This window comes from Phoenix dactylifera, unplaced genomic scaffold (assembly GCF_009389715.1).
Source record: "Phoenix dactylifera cultivar Barhee BC4 unplaced genomic scaffold, palm_55x_up_171113_PBpolish2nd_filt_p 000491F, whole genome shotgun sequence".
In the NCBI taxonomy this organism is placed as follows: Eukaryota; Viridiplantae; Streptophyta; class Magnoliopsida; order Arecales; family Arecaceae; genus Phoenix; species Phoenix dactylifera.
Window position 1 is genome coordinate 130973 of NW_024067911.1, and position 17278 is coordinate 148250.

Sequence of the window (17278 nt, forward strand, 5' to 3'; positions counted from 1 at the left end):
AATAGGATCATATTTATTCAACGATAGTATATTCTTCTTTACTTAAATACACCCTACATGGGTTTGAGTTATATCTTTTACACAAAAGAATGATTGATCTCTTTTTTATGATATCAATCATTAGATCATCTCTGCACAGATCTCAAAGCTTCGAGCCTCGCCAAGGTAAATCTTTTTTTCTGCAATAAGTACAACCCATCTCTATTGTGAATAATATGAAAAGACTAACCACTTATATAAAAATATGTGTAACAAACAATTTTGATCCATAGAATCACGCCCATTCATTAAATGAACATCATCTTGAATATACCATGCTCATCATGCAATGATCAATGACCATGGGCCATTTGAGTTCAGATCCACCCACCAGTACAAAACTTACAACAAAGGAGCAGTGGCAACTTGGTAATTTCAGCGCAGCCGAGGAGGCTATATAAACGCTTCGATCTTGCGTTCGCCCTCGTCTCTGTTGGGGCTTGGGGTTTTTGCCTAGGGTTTTCATTGAGCGGCGCCCTCTCCACTCTCTCCTCCGATCCCATCGCCATGACCGCCCAGACGCAAGAGGAGCTCCTCGCCGCTCACCTCGAGCAGCAGAAGATCGACGTAAGCCTCTCCATCTCGTCTCCGTTCCTCTCAGCTCTTCACCCTTCTCGATTTGAATCAGTTATCTTGTATTTCTCCTCTCTTTTGCTTTTGGTGCTGAATGGATGTAAGATTTAATCCCCGCAACCTTAAAAATCCAAAAGTTGGCCCTTTTCTTTCTTATCAATCCGATCTTTGCCCCGTTCTCTTTTATTATTGCTTGGAATATTGTCTCTATGGGATATCTATCTATAATCATAATGAGGTTTTGCTAGAATTTTAATTTGGAAATTTTCCTTTTTGTATGTTGCTCACGATCTCCCTTGACGCATATATAAGCTTACTATCACCTTGCAATTTTTTAATGGTAGATTGATAATATATGCACCTCAAGCAATTTGAGATCATGTCCAATCATTAAATAAATTAAGAAAAGTAGGAGCTTTGCACAATATCCAAATAGCAGTATTGGAAGAGATATAGAACCACACTATCTCGTGCTAAGTACTTTGAGTTAGAACTAGATGTGGCAAAAGAGCGGAGACGTCTGCAGATGACAATGTTAAATGCCAAAATTAACATGGTCCGCTTATTTGATGGTTGGGTTTACTCCATTATAAATTAAAGAGGTGCCAGTTCTTGGGATTGGTTCTTATAGGAAGAGGAATTCATAGGGAGTTTTGCAGGAAATTGCTACGGTATAGCCTGTTCAGAATTGTCTAATACATCTGAAGTGAACTTGGTGTTGGTATCTCGGAGAAAAGAACAGTAAAGGATTTAGATGTTAAACACAATTATGCGGAGTTTGTACTATGCAGTAGCAGTTTTAGATGTCAAGCTAAACTGGAGGTTTGAAGCATCTGGGAATGGAGAGTAAAATTTCTAACACATGCATGCCATCCAAGTGGTGACTCAGATCTTCTGGTGTCATATGAGGTTATTGTTGAAATTTCCATATTATCATTGCTAATTTCATATGAAATGTACTGTGGCATCATCATAAATGGTATGAGATGGTGTTCCTTTTTCTTAAATTTGTCATCATCATTGCAAACAGATCTTGGTCATATAAGTTGAAGTGAGTCAATTGCATGAGTGGAATCATATGATCCTTTGATTGTGAGGGTTCCTTCTAATGATCAAATGGTTCTAAAGTTTTGGAAACTAGTGATATTGATGATGGTATTGCCCCTTTTTATATTTTCATGTCTACACTTGCTGGCAGCCCCCACCTAGTTTAGTAAAAGAGAGCTAGTAGCTATGCAAATAATACATTTTTAAGGATAGCTTCTTGGTTATTTTATTGAATGATCCAAGGCAATAAAAGGATTAGAGGCACAGTAAAATTTTTGGTCTGAATGTTGCTCCCTTTGACTTGTCCTACTGGATGGTGAGTTATTCTGGATGCGTGTTCACTTTTCTTTAATTGTAGAAATTTACCTAAGGAATTCGCTTGCTTATAGAAACTTGCAAAAAACTGCTTTTATGCGAAATGCATCACAAAGCAAAGGGGATGAAGATAAGCCATTTCCATGTTGGAAGCATTAATCTTTGCAGTGTCAGGCTGGTGGAACTGTGGAAGTGTACTTTGAAGCGATGCCCAAACATCTGAACCAATAATTTCTTCAGTTAAAAAGCAAGAACAAACATGATAGTGCCTTCTTGACATTCTTTAATTTTGTCATCTTTATATATGATATTTTGCATGTTGCTTCCCTTTGGGAACTAATGTGATAATGGTCAGAAGAGTGATGAAGGTTAACATTTAGCTCTTGATATCCACCCTCTTCTCCTTCCTCTCTGTCAGTAACTTAGTAAATCATGCATAGCCATGTTAATGTGCACAACTTGATGCATGATGCTATGTGTGCCTTAGCATTCCATGATCCTGTGTACTTTGGAAGAGAGGACTTATTCATTGTATTCCCTACATATACTGACATGAATATGCTCATTATTATTGTATTCAATTTTTCTTTCAGCTAGACCGATGTCAAAGATATTGTCTCTATTGTCCTATCTTTTTATTGATTTTTATATACTTTAGTGTAGTCAAGTTTTTATATGAATTCTCTATATAGCATGATGAGCCCGTGGTTGAAGATGAGGATGACGATGAAGATGATGAGGACGATGATGACAAAGATGAGGATGACGCTGAAGGTAACTCAAACCTTTTTCTGTATACCTCAGTCTTGAAACCTTTTGCATTCAATTTATCAGAAACCCATAAGCCCAAACTTGAAGTAGGAAAAGCCCCTGTAAGATCTTATACATTTCACAGCAGTGAGATACATTTTGCAGTTTTGAAGCATGAAAAAATGATATCACTTCAACAAGCTTAGTAACCTACTCATTTGCTTAGTTGAAGAAAAATAGTGCCTTGAAAATTGTAGAGTCTATGAATGACAGAGCTTCATTCTTCTCTTTTTGAAAATTAAAATAAGAAATTAACGGGCTTCTTCATTGTTTGATATCTTAATCATGACACCTCAAGACAAGTCAACAATAAGACTCATCTGTTTTCCCTTCTGAAGTGCTTCATATGACATATTTTAGTTGCACTTTACCAACATATATTTGCTGCCTTTTGCCTGCACCTGTTGGACCTTTTTATATGCTATTTAAACACATTTCTGTTAACAGGTTTGATGAAATGGCTCAAAGTAACTGAGTGGAAAAGAAGGCAACTAGGAAGTCTAGGGTGAGGCCTTCTACGAATTAGCACTAGTTGCAATGCATGGTTTTGACGGATGATTTTGAGTGTGTCAGGTGATATTGGGCAAAATCCTAGTCAGATATGTAATCAGATTTGATATAAGAGCAGAAAAAATTAGAGGAATAGGGAAGAAAGTTGGATAGACCTGGAGGTCTCTGGTAGGGGAAAAGGGTGGAACAGAATGGTTAGGTTATCTTATTAATTATATTATTTGAAAATTACTCATTCTGAAATTTGGTAGAGCTGGCTCCTTCTTCCAATCATGGAATAGCTAATCAGCCCTGCTACAAGTATACTTAGTCTGAGTGAGACACCTTATTGGAAGGAAATAGAAAAGACAAGATATATTTCAAATTTCATTCAAAACTCAATGGCATATTCAAATAAAATAAATGAAAAGGAAGAGGAAAAATACTAACCTACCAGCCGCCATCCCCCAAGAAGTCTTTCTTTAATGTGGGAGAATAACTCCTAAGTTCCAAATTATGCATCTGCAGGCCCTAAATAGCCTATTTATGTGCTAAACTTCCCTCACCGAAGCATCCCCCAACTTTTTTCATGCATGCATGCAGTGATGCCGCACTCGTACGGCAATGCGGTCCTGGTTGCAAGCCTTTTTCGTTTATACAGTTCTGGCCAAATAATTAGCAACTGCATAACCTGTTTGCTGTTTTGTACTTGATGTTATGATCTCATTTTCTATAACAATGTACCCCAGATACCTAAGTCTTCCACCACCTCTGCTTGTCCTTAAATCTCGCTTATAGACGGTTGTCATTTTACTGATTATAACTAATGTGCAGGACAAGCAGGTGATGCTAGTGGAAGATCAAAGCAGAGCAGAAGTGAGAAGAAGAGCCGGAAAGCCATGTTGAAGCTTGGGATGAAACCTATTCCTGGTGTCAGTCGTGTCACCATAAAGAAGAGCAAGAATGTGAACTCCCCACTCCCTATCTCATCATTATTGCCCACATCATTTATTTGCAACATCTGTTTTTAATTTGACCTCTTTTTTTTATTATACTTTCAGATATTATTTGTCATTTCGAAGCCAGATGTTTTTAAAAGTCCAACCTCAGACACCTATGTTATCTTCGGGGAGGCAAAGATTGAGGACCTGAGCTCGCAGCTGCAGACCCAGGCTGCTGAACAGTTTAAGGCACCTGATCTGAGCCATGTGATCTCGAAGCCTGAGACATCTGCCATGGCCCAGGACGATGAAGAAGTTGATGAGACTGGGGTTGAGCCTAAGGACATCGAACTGGTTATGACACAGGCTGGAGTTTCAAGATCCAAGGCTGTCAAGGCACTCAAAGCTGCAGATGGGGACATCGTTACTGCAATCATGGAGTTAACTAACTGATGCGAGATCTCTGGAGAGTTGTTTGTCTTTCAATAGTGGCTAGATTTTTTGTGTTTTCCGTGCGGTCTGTGGGCCGAATTCTTTGCCTGTCTTTGCTGCTTAAACTGTTAGTCATACGGACTATCGTGTTGTATGAGTAGTAAGTAATGGTGCTTTTATTTTTAATTTTTGCCCCGGTACATACGCTTGCTGTCGGAGGATGTTGCTGCATGGGATCCCATTCAATTTCAGTATAAAGATCAGAGCCAGGATCTTGGTAGGCTGGCACTGGTGAAAACAGAAGTGATATATTTTTTTTAACCCAGTCTGCTAGTCTGTCTTGTAACACCCCTGGATTTTCCATTTCGTCCCACAGGGCATATGAATTTTATTTCTGCTGTTCCTATGTTATGGATTTCCATATCAGATTGCATGTGACACCATTCAAGTTTTCAGTATCTGGATTAAGACTAGTTTTAGCTTGTACTTTGCTTGAAAAGTGTTAGCGTTCCTGTGGACTATTTGTGAGGTGCCAAACCGTATGCTTATATTTTCAGTACAAGTAGTTGCAATGGTCCCAATTTTTGTGCAATATTAGCAAGCAGTTCCCATCTATAACGTCCAACCTAACGACAGTCTAAAAGAGTAATCGGTAGAGAAACAGACTCTGTTGGCCAAAGTGTAATTGGATAAAAAACTGTACCTGAACTGAAGCATCACAGGTAATCGAGTGACCTTATTACCAGGTATCTTGAAACTGGCTGTTTAATTCAATCTACTTGCTAATAAACGGACAAGTACGTCATACATTTGAGCAGCTGAGACTACGGAATAAGCTGGCATTGAAAGTGGCTCCGTACGCAAAAGAGAAAAGGAAAAGAAGATTGGAACTGGCTAAGGAAAAGAAAATTGGAACTGGGTAAGGGGCGGTTCGGCATCTCTTCCAGTTTCCAGTTTTTTGTTTTCATTTAGGCTGGAAGATAGGCGAAGGAGTCTTGGGATGGGGAAACTAACAATGGAGATGTCAGATCACACCATCCTCATTGATCTAACTCGGATTGGTATGCACAAAAAGAAAGACATGAAACCCTACAGTGGATGGAGTTGCCCAATAATGTGATTTGCTGTTTATAGGTCCATTGCTGGTCAGTCAGCAGAAATTCTGGATTGTCCTTGAATTTTTTTTTTTTTTTGATAACTAAAAAATAGGCCTGTTAACGAGCTGAGTCATGGGAGGCTTGGGCTCGACTCATTTCACAGAATCTCAGGCTCGAGCTCGGACTCGGACTTGATACCGAGCTCTGTATTGGGCTCGAGCTTGAGCTTGCTTGGCAAAGCAAAGGCTCAGGCTCCGGCTCGGCTCGTTAACAGGCTTACCCGCCGACACCACCTCCTCCCTACCCCGACGGGGAGCCAACGTCCCCACCGGGATCTAGGGATCGTCGGATCCAGAAGCTGCCCCCAAAGTCTCGACTCAAACACTAAACACGACCATATAAATTCAAACTCAAACGTCAACGAGAAACAAGATGCTATTACTAGATCTAAGGAGTTCCACACCAAAGAAGACAAAATGGGAACAGATTTGAGAATAGAAGAGAACGAGAACTGCATCGGAAGTCTAGAGTTTGGGAGGATGTACCTCTCTTGGCCAGCGGTGTCCCAGATCTGGGACGTGACTCTTGTGCTGGACATGGGACGTGACTCTTGTGCTGCTCGGGCTTGGCTCGAGCTCTTGTGCTGGGAGGAGCATACGTTGGTCCCCCAATTAACGACGCCTCTTCCTCTCCTTTTTCTCCATCCCTCCTCACCCTTCTCCACCGTGTCCCTCCTCTTCCGCTGCTCCTCCTCAACCTTCTTTTCCCCCTCCCACCCTCCTCCTCCTCCTCTTCCTCCTCCTCCTTCTCCCCCCCTTTCTCAGTCTCCCTGCTCGCCTCTCCTCCAGCCGCCGCTTCCTCCGGATCCCTCGCCGCTTCCCCCTCCCCCAGAGGAGATCCATTCTCCGAGCTCTTCTTATCCTCCTCGAGCGTTTCGGAAACCATCAGATCGAAGAGAGCACGCAAACCCTAGAGGAAAGCAGGGACTGTGTGAGAGCCGAGGGTTTTAGTCTTGCATTGAGGTGGCGGGGGTCGGAGAATAGAAACGGGCGATGGATGGGTTTGGAAAATTTAATGAGGGCTCAAGAGCTCTTAACGAAAAAGAAAAGGAAATTGATAAATAAAATGGCGGTTTGAATCGAATTTGATCCATGAATCTAAGAAATAGTGAGAATTCTTGATCTCTCTCAAACAAAAAAGGGAACATAATCCCACTTTAGTTGAATTTCATTATACCCCTTCCTTCTAAAATAGAATAAAGAGTAGATTCAAAATTAAGGTAAGGAATAAGAAATATGAAAATAAGGACTTCTGTTATCCATTTACATTTCTATTTGAACCAAAGGCGGGACCTATTTCATTTTGGGGGTTATCAAATGATACATAGTGCAATATGGTCAGAACGGGGTATGTATTATGTATATAATTACAGTAAGAAAAATATATATATCCCGCAAATGTCAATTGTGAAATATCTCGTTTGTTGAAACGATTCCTAAAAAAAGTAAAAAAAAGCAGTAAGAAGAGGCAATACAAAAGTGTGTAAACTATAAAAACGAGTCAAAGTGGATTGGCCCACACTAGCACTTCCACGTAATAACTCTACCAAAGGCGATTGGAATGGATTCACAATAACTCTGAATTTTTTCTTTCATATATATATATTCGATAGATTCGGGTCGTGATTAATCGTAACTCCATACAGATTACTTCTCAATATAATTTCTCAGGAAGAGGAAGAACTTAACATATTTAAGTTAACATATTTAACTTAACATAACATATTTAACTTGATAATAGCTAAAAATATTGGTCGTATGTTATTATTCCAATTCCCCGAGTGGTGGAATTTGGAACATTTCAAAAACTTGGGGATCCAACTACAAGGATTCATTGATATCTTCTTTTTATAAAGCAAATCGACTTCGATTCCTGAATGATCCACATCACTTCTGGTTGATAAAGACAAGATATGTTTTGACCAGAAAAACCCGTGCTCGATATATATATATATTATTGATTGATTTGATTGCGGTTCACTGCATTTATATAGTTCCAATATAAGTCCTTCTGTTTCGTCTGTGATTGTGGATTGAATGAAATGCAAAAAAGAGATGAACTCAAAGATAGTATCTAGAAGAAAAAAGAAAGGAAAGAGGAATTGAATGAAAGAATGGTTCGAAACAAAGAAATGCAATAACTAGAACCGTATACATATGTATTTACAAAAACTCCATTATATTATGGGTAGAAACTCAAAATGAGATATCGAAATAGTTCTGACGATTCAGTAATATTCATTTCATATCGTACCATATTACACTAAATAAATATCTTTATTATGATCCAGTGTTGAAATAAATTGATGAGATTTGGTCCCATCGGATCTAGACAATCTTATTTTTTTGGACGGATTCATGCAGAAAAGCTAACATAGATGTTATGGATCTAATTTTTCTCTTTGGGAATACATCGATCTTCTATAAAGGAGCCGAATGAAACCAAAATTTCATGAAGTTTTACCATAACATTCCTCTAATTTTATACTGATAAAGAAAATTTATTCCAAAGTCAAAAGAGCGATCGAGTTGAATGACAGATCGAGAAGCTCGACTAGAAAGAATTGGAGGAGAAATTTTGTGTTATATATGGTGATCCTCCTCCTCTGGTATCCTAATTTAAGAAGCCTAGGAATTAAAAGAGTTGGCCTTGGATTATTTTGGAAACCCATACAAGTAGATGTAGCGAAAAAAAAAAGAAATAGAATTAGCAGTAATTAGGAATAGAGAATTTCTGGAATAGACATAAATCATGATCAACTAAGCCCTCTCGGGGGCTTGCTTAAGAATAAGAAAGAGGAATCTTATGGAAATATCATGGAATAAGATTTGATCTATTCATGGGGATTCCGTAAATATCCCTTGGACAAAAAGAGAAGTGACTTGGACAAAAAGAAACGAAGTGACTTAGACAAATCTTGTTTGTCGATAGCCTCGGACCAATCAATCGAATATTGATTAATACGTAATCGATTGAACACTACTTGAAAACGGTTCTTCTCTTCCATGGAAGTTTCATTTTCCCAGAATGTATCCTAATTTTTGGCCTAATTCTTCTTCTGATGATCGATTCAACCTCTGATCGATTTGTTATTTTTTTGTGCGTAATGCAGATTAACAATAGTTTTGCTATTGATAGGAATTCCCTTGTTGAGACCCTATGAATGAATCATCAGAGAGAGAGAGAATTGTTATATGATTTATTCGAAGCCGCCACAGGTATGCGAATGATGCATAATTATTTCCGCATCGGAGGAGTAGCTGCTGATCTACCTCGATCTCGGTAGCTACGCCACCCACTGAATTTAAAGAACCATCATCCAATTGTTCTCGAATTGGTCCATTCAATGGCTCGAAATATAACAATGTGACAAAAGAATCAGATCCCATAATCCAAATTAGGGATTTGCCGGGTCCCTTAGGGACTATTGTCCAGAAACTATAGCCAGAGCAGCTATTTCAATAGCTGCGTGCAAAATGCCTATACGAACTCACATTTGGGCTCGAGCTCGTTAACAGACCTACCAAAAAGAGCTTCATTCAATGGAAGAACACGAGCACTCGACCTCATCATTTAACCATTTATAGAAAGCCTTTCATATTAAGTCCACCAAGATTGTAAACAGAAATAACTCCACCAAGCCTTGTCATGCAAAACCAAGCCCTCTAACTTCAGAAAATCATAAAGCTAATTGTTCATACAGTAAGTTTCATTTGGAAACCAGAGGAAGGGTACCGAGCTTTTATTCGACATAGACTAATACAGCCTCTTAGGGGCCCAAAAGAACTTCTATTTTTTGAAGGAAATGTGCGGCTACTCCTTCTCTCGAGAGGTCCCTTCTTGGAGAAAGTTTTTCCCGAAGGAAGAGAGCAATCCTTGTACTAATTAAATACAAATACGGAAGATTAGGTGCCCCAAATAAATAAAAGGCAGTTCGTGCACTGAAGGTATCCCTCTTATTTTCATAAACAAGCCGAACTTGTTAGAAGGCTGTTAAAAATAGTTATAACCTACTTAATTAAATAGAAAAAGAATGTGGTGGTACCGCCAAAATATGGTCAAAGAATCATTCGTAGGTCTCGGAGTCTCGGTTTTATAGAATCGGATCTCACAAGTTTTGTTACTCAAGGAAACTTTTATATCTTGAAATAGAAAAGAAAAAAAAAAAGCACAGCAAATGGATGGCTAATGCCTGAGAGGGAGTTTTATAACATAATAGTCCAGCTGTTGCTCAAAATAGGTCTCACTTTCCGGTCAGCTGAAAGAAGCATAATCTAAAAGACATGCTTGAACTCGGTGTCACCGGACACATTTCATACCATAGGAGAATAAAGAAGAAGAAAGCTACTAACAGAAAATTGACACTAGGGAGATGTTTAAATAAAAGCTTTTTGAACTTACACAAAGAAAGCATCAAGTTCCTTAGATGATCAAAAAGCAATAAGTTAAAGATATGCATAACCATTTCATGAAGTTCGGTTATAGTGAAATGGCCAGATTTTAAGTGTTCTAAAAACAAAATGGATCTATAAAGTGGAGCCATGAATATTAAAACCATACATTTCCTTAATAATAACAGTCTCGTCTTGTATCATCCTCGAAATCTGGCTCCATTGCCTCTTCGACTCTCACATGCCACACGTGCAATCCACATGCTCAACTTCTGTCGGCCATGCTTTCAGATTTTTTGAAGGGAAATGGAAGTCAATCAAGAATATGCAATGAACAACGAAAGCCAGTTTCCCTTTTAGGATACTAAGGCCAACATCAAACTTGCTTTGTTGTCACAACAATTGACATAGAAGATTCTTAACATCAAGAAGAAACTATAAATGGCCTCAAGGAAGAATTGTATTTTGAAATGTTCTGTTTTGATAATCAAAGAAATATATGAAGAAACAACGAGTGTAGCAATATTTTTCAAAAGATCTATGAACTCAAACAATGGATAGACACATCAAAGGATGTCACCATGCTATCAATAGATTTATGAACCACAGAGTTCAGAAATCCCACTAGCAATTGGTACTTGCAGAAAAAATAATGTTGAGTGATAGAGATAGAAATAGGGATTCATGCTAGATTGCAATTATGATGGCTCTGTAGAAATGAGATAGGAAACCAGAAAATTGTCAGTCAGGAGATGTAAAAAGCAACATTAATGGAAGATGCAAAAAGCAACATTAATGGAACGATGAAAAAATAATTGTAGTTTCACTGAAACTTGAAGGCCAAAAAAAACCCAAAGTAGCAATAATTGTTATCTCAAACCTATCATATGAAAGAAGGTGCTGCTAGCCCGAGAAATCAATAGAAGGTGGAGTTGGGTGGTCAGATAGGATATGTCCCTTTTGGCATGTTTAGGGTTTTTTTGCACATTATATCCAGGAGAATTTTAGAACATCACATGAGATGACTCATCAGAATAATGGCTAAATGACAACAACCATCATGCATTGTCTTCACATAGCCTCATTTGCCATGCAAGCTTTCCCAAATTCTTCCTCGCAACCTTCATCCATGTTAAATATTACATGTTCCTCCCCTCTCAAAACCTTCAAATGTATGAGCTGAATCCATCATCCATTACTTTGTATACAGTTCCCTTAAAAAACACATTTCTCACTCAATTCTCCTTGATTTTGACACAGATCCATCTTATCATTTGCCACAGTCGTCCAATTCACTTGGAACCCCTTTGCAGCCTAACATTCTAAACAAAGAACCTTTAGTCCTTATTGTGCTATATATTTTCCCTCAAGCTGGAAGGGTGCCATCAGTCACATAACACCACAAAATCACCGTTCCAGTTACTCCAAAGAAACTTTAATTTTATCATTATATGTCTTCATACATCCATGGACACATAGAGTCACTGTGTAGATAGTAGTTCTTACTTGGACATAAAGCTAGGAAGGCCAATTTTAGAAATGATTATGTGAAGCTTACAAGTTACACCATTGAAAAAGAGAAGAGGCAATATTATGACAACAAGACGTGCAATGAAGGAGAAAATAAAGCTCCTTCTGTAAACAGAAATTTGAAGTTGCATATGAGGGTCAGAAGTAGAAGGCACCTTAAAAAGTATTAATAAAATTGTAAGGAATTGGTACAGATTGTACTGGCAGGAAACTGGCTTTGATATAGAAGAATATGATAAAAATAATGAAAGCTTAAATTGACTTCATGTTTGTGGCCTCGTGGTTGAAGTAAATTGACTTAAATTGACTGAGTGGCCGTCAAAACATACCATGATACTCAACCTTTTTTTAACTAGAAAGAGAGCATTTAGGCTAAATTAAGCTCTTACGTTGGCCTCAAATACAAATACATATTACACATCAATTTAAGGGTAGTACATAGATATAAACCTTGCAGAGCAAATGAAAATAAATGATGTGGAAGGAACACTATGGATATAAGTGCATCCAGTATCATCATATACGAGGAAGATATATGAAAATTAAACAAATTCAAACTGATGCATTGACTATGAATGCACAGGAAAACCAAAAACAACAACTAGTGGTGAAGAGAGGAGTAATGAACTTTAGCATGTTGGTTTTGAATGGTATAGGGGGAAAAGCCATTACCAGTGAAATGACTATTAAAACCAACACATAGACCAAACAAATCAAAGAATAAGAGCAACTTTGACAAGTGCTTATGGAAGAATAAGAACCATGAGTGTTATATGAAGGTAGCAAAATTCAAAATGCCACCTTAAAAATATAGTGTTAGATCCAAGGTTTTAAGTTCCAGCGGGATAGAGGGTGTCCTAGCCACCCGTCATGTCCTGTTCCTGTGAGAAAATAAGATTGGGATGAGGTCCGAACTCCAAAACCCATCCATGCGGAAAGAGAAGAAGAGGAAAGCAAGAAAGGAAGGAAAGATGAAGAAAAGAAAAAAGCGAAAGAAAAGATGAATAAGAAGAAGAAAAAGGAAAGAAAGGAAGTAAGAACAAAAGAAAGAAAGAGAGGAAAGAAGGAAGAAAGGAAAGAAAAAGAAGAAGAAAAAGGAAAAAGTAAATAAAGGACGGGATAAGAAAACAAAGAAAAAGGAAAGAAAAGAAAGGAAGGTATAAGAAAAAGAAAGAAAGGATGGAAAGAAGAGGAAAAAGAACGAAAGAAGGAAAGGAAAGAAGAAGAGGAGATAGATGGAACATATCTAACGGGATGTATGACCGGGACCACTGCTAGGATAGGACGGGACAACAGGGCATCCAATTCTATAGAGAAACTGGGAAACCCCCATCCCACGGGACTTAAAAACTTTGGTCAGATCATCTGATTGGAATGCCTATGAGCTATGTCAAAATAACAACAAGACAACAAGTCTTTGTCATACAAAACCCATTTAAAATAAATAGAATTTATTGAGTCTCATATGAATTGCATTTTATACCTATAAGGCAATCGCCCATTCCAGTGATCATGAAGAAGCAGAAATGTTATAGCAAGTATAGTAGCATGTATAATTCAAGTGAGCTACTGAAGCAGTAAACAACAAGTAGCATCCTACCAAACCAAGAATCCATCAAATATGTAGTTTGGATGGTTGTCACTATTCATAAGTTTCAGACTTGTAATTTCTCTAAATAAACCACAACCATCAAATGGCTAGCCACTAAATCAATGTCATTAGCAAAACCAACATGAGTGGATCGCCTGTATATAAAAACAGATATAGCCACCAACAGGAAGCCATCACAACATCAAGAAGCATTTTTTGAGTTCTCTTTCTGCATGTAAATATTATAACGCAGCATTCAAAAACCTGCAACTACTGCTCAGGCAGAACTACATTAAACTACATAAGAGCACATCATTGTTCTGGGGAAAGAATGAAAGCAGATGCAGCTATAAGCAAATAAGACCATTTACATGCAATCAAAGGAGTCTATCAACACAGGCCTTTGATTGTTTGATCAACCTTGGCTACGGATTTGTAATTCTAAGTTCTGTAAATGTTTCCATGCCACCATGCATATGGACAAGTTCTAACGGACAATCAAAATAAGCTATCATCTAAGAAGTAGGATATGCCACAAACTAAAAAGGCTATGGATATTACTTTGGTTGCCAAAAGACTATCTAGAATAACTCATCTGGTTTGTACATTCATGGATAGCAGCAGAAGTGCACGCACCTAATCAGCCTAATGAGATCTAGAATTTGAGTTTGAAGAGCGAAAAGGCCACAGAAGTGACAACAGGTTCCTCCAGCGTTGATGTCCACTGTTATTTCCATTGCTACTTGAGCTTTGGTCACTTGATCTTGAATGCATGTAACTACCAGAGCTCTGTGGTGGCAGCTCATGGCGGCAAACTGGACAGGAATTATGTTGTCCCAACCAGGGAATGATGCAGTCCGAGTGATATATATGTTTACATGGCATCTCCCGTGCCTCAGTCCCCAGCTCAAATTTCTCTTTACAAATGGGACAATGAGAGTCTCCATGCAGGTGCCTCTGGTTGATCTTCAAGGTGGGCATAGCCTCAATTGCTGACGGTAATGCAGGTGGCGGTCCACGTCTATCATTTTGTGCCAGCTGTTCAATTAAATTTTCCAGTCCTGGACCAACAAAATAGTCTGCCATGTTGGCTCGTCGCATCCGAACACCATGCCGCGCATTGAAGAAGACCTCAAAGCCATTGTTGTCAGCCAAATGAACAGGAAGCTGGCCCCTGAAGACCAACCAAGGACCAGAGCCAAATTCCGTCCCGAAGTCTGATAGCATATTGTGTCTACCTCGGACATCAATCTCACGGTACGCTCCCATCATCCCACGACTCATCATGGCAGAGATCGCCTCCGGGATGCCATAACGTGGGTCACCATCCATATCAGCATCAATGCCAATGAAATGTCTCATAAGCTCCTCTGTCCCATCAAGCTCCGAAACAAAACCTGTATCACAGTTAGGGCAGACCATTTCCCTCTCCTGAGGCTGGATTCCAAGCCTGCATCGGTAACACCAATGTGTGTGCCTTCTGCCTGACATCTTCTACTCTAAATTTGTTAAATGCTTGATGAAATATGACCCCAAAACAGAAACTGCAACCAAAACAAGAACATGAAGAAAACTTATTTATTACTTATTTCAGATAAAAAATTATAGGAAAATCAAGAAATTTCATTTAACAGTAAGCAAAAACATGGAGGAAAAAATTATTCAGTACATGCCTCCAATTGGACACCTCCAGAACAAAACAATATGGTGAAAACAAACCAGCTAATACTATCCTATTTCCTTAGCTACGAAGACAAAACAATTTAGTACATGACTCCAGTTGGACACCTGCAGCACACAACAATATGATGACAGCAAACCAGATAACATAAGCTGGTTTCCTTAGTTATGAAGGCAAAAATTTAGTTAACTACCAGACATCGAGTATCATGAACAAACTTAATAGAATTTGTCTGGACTTCTTACAGGATTCTGCATGGCCGAGTGACACTAAAACTGGAAATTCTTCACCACACACTGGAAAAAAAAAAGCCCAAACTTTTCCACAAGATTTTCACATCAATTAACAGAAAAATATTTTTTTTTTTAATCCAAAACATGAACAAAAGCAAACCTTTGAGGTCTTCTCGTAAAACCAAGAAAAAAAAAAGACTGAGCAAGGGAAACTCAGGGATGTCTATAGGCAACAATTCCAACTCCAATATCTCAAATAATTACAAATTTTGGGGGCAAAAGTACAAGGAAGGACTAAACCTTGCTTTTTAACTTAGTAATTAACCTGAATCGAATTAAATCACTACCAATCTACCAAACACAATTCTAACTCTTAAAACAAATATTTCCAGAAATTCGGGCGATAATCCACCCAAATTTACAAGAAATCGTAATTCCAATAACCCAGAAGGCCTCACCAACTCCCACCCCTACCCCATAGTTAGTACTACAATATCATGATAAAAAAACCATAGAAATCAATAAATCCGCATCAAAAAATCGATAAAAAAATCCCCAAAAATGGAGAAAACAGATCCCTTAAAGCTAGAAGCGAGATTTCCACATAAAAATACATAAAAAAACGAAAAAAAATAGACTATCAAGTATTATACCTTGCGGTGAAGAGAAGGAGAACCACACGGCGAAGTATCCCAAAACCATACGAAGAAAGGAGGTCTGGTTCCCTGGATTTTATACACGGATTGACTCCTCGGGAGCGGCGTCTTTCTTTCTTGTACGTCGGCTGGGGGAAACCAGATCATCCGTTGATTTTACTACGAACTGTCCGAGTTGGACAATCCAACGTGGACCGAGTGGGAAGGTGGTGCGGTACACGCACCGAGATTCTCGGTCAAGTTGTTTCCGAGAAAGTTAACGAAATTGCATGCATAGAAATGTTTATGCGGTGAGCGGGGAATTCGGCTCCCGCATAAAAACTTCTATACAAGCAGTCGTAAGATAACTTAGGAGGGAGATAAGTTGCTGAGGGGTCCTCCACGAGAGGGAAGCGTCCATCCATAGGAATTATTGGCGTGTAGGATATAACACGTCCCTGTCACGATGCTGCCGAGTTCTATCTGTTCTTTGATAGAGAAAACTGGACAGCCCAAAGAACACACACACACACACACACACACACACACACACACAGAGGCACTTAGTCCACCAGTGTGATATGATGTTTTTATTTTTATTTTTTGATTGCATGGACAAGATTATATCTTCCGTGCAAAAAAAATATATTATTTTTAGCATAAATTCACTATTGAATCACACAATGATTGTTTTAAAATTTATATAGGTGGATGAGTAATAGAGTGCGGATTGCTCAAAAAATTACGTACGGTGTGATCCAATGAGTATTGTTGTAAAAAAAAATCAACCATTCTTTCGAGCCAAAGATTGCATAGCCTTAGCACATTGTTTGGCTTTAATACGCACGCATGATAGGGCAACGGGATAAAAAAAGGGATACGTGACGTAAGGGTTTTAACACAAAGCGGCATCTAACGATAAATGGATTAATTCCCATTTTCAATTGGTGCACTATTTTTTTTATAATTCTTATCTCTCCTGAACTGAATAAAAACAATTATTTAGATTACTTTAAGTCAAAAAAGATCGATTTATCAGTACTATATAAGACACGTGGTAACATCCTTTTGCATGGACTAAGGCAAGCAATTTGTGCTGCAACAGTAAAGATACATATTAATCTTCATGTAAATATGACAAACTCCTTATGTTAAAAGAAAAGTCCAAGTATAGTAATGATACGTAAGGTTCCTTATTTATTTTCATTGATCAAGATAATGCATCATTATGTTGTATAGATCCCGCATTGAAACCGTTAAGCTCTTATAATGGTTATAATGGCTGTTACTTTATTTGAAAACGATAATTTTGAAATTTCTAATATTAAAATAATCATTAAAATGATGGCTATTATAGAGGTGTTACGATGGAAATAACATGCAATTATAGAACAATAATGGTATTACCTTTTTG

The 17278-nt window shown here is 38.3% G+C and overlaps 2 protein-coding genes across 2 annotated transcripts; one reads left to right on the forward strand and one right to left on the reverse strand.

Moving 5' to 3' along the window:
- Nucleotides 1-437: 437 nt before the first annotated feature.
- LOC120106215 (nascent polypeptide-associated complex subunit alpha-like protein 1) lies at nt 438-5065 on the forward strand. The gene is made up of 4 exons (XM_039119148.1): nt 438-606; nt 2667-2748; nt 4108-4238; nt 4335-5065. Exons 1-4 carry the CDS (start codon nt 547-549, stop codon nt 4665-4667), a joined length of 606 nt encoding a protein of 201 aa, XP_038975076.1. The 5' UTR covers nt 438-546; the 3' UTR covers nt 4668-5065.
- Nucleotides 5066-13570: 8505 nt separating this feature from the next.
- Nucleotides 13571-16052, reverse strand: LOC103722854 (probable E3 ubiquitin-protein ligase RHC1A). Its single transcript, XM_008813551.4, has 2 exons — nt 15883-16052; nt 13571-14859 (listed from the first exon to the last, which is right to left on the reverse strand). The coding sequence occupies exon 2, from the start codon at nt 14804-14806 to the stop codon at nt 13961-13963; it is 846 nt and encodes a 281-aa protein (XP_008811773.1). The 5' UTR covers nt 14807-14859; nt 15883-16052; the 3' UTR covers nt 13571-13960.
- Nucleotides 16053-17278: the final 1226 nt, after the last annotated feature.

Excerpts from the sequence above, each read along its gene's own strand:
- LOC120106215 (XM_039119148.1), top strand. The coding sequence starts at position 547 with ATGACCGCCCAGACGCAAGAGGAGCTCCTCGCCGCTCACCTCGAGCAG. Across the intron at positions 2,749-4,107 it reads AGATGAGGATGACGCTGAAG|GACAAGCAGGTGATGCTAGT; the intron begins GTAACTCAAACC and ends ACTAATGTGCAG. Across the intron at positions 4,239-4,334 it reads CCATAAAGAAGAGCAAGAAT|ATATTATTTGTCATTTCGAA; the intron begins GTGAACTCCCCA and ends TTATACTTTCAG.
- LOC103722854 (XM_008813551.4), bottom strand. The coding sequence starts at position 14,806 with ATGTCAGGCAGAAGGCACACACATTGGTGTTACCGATGCAGGCTTGGA.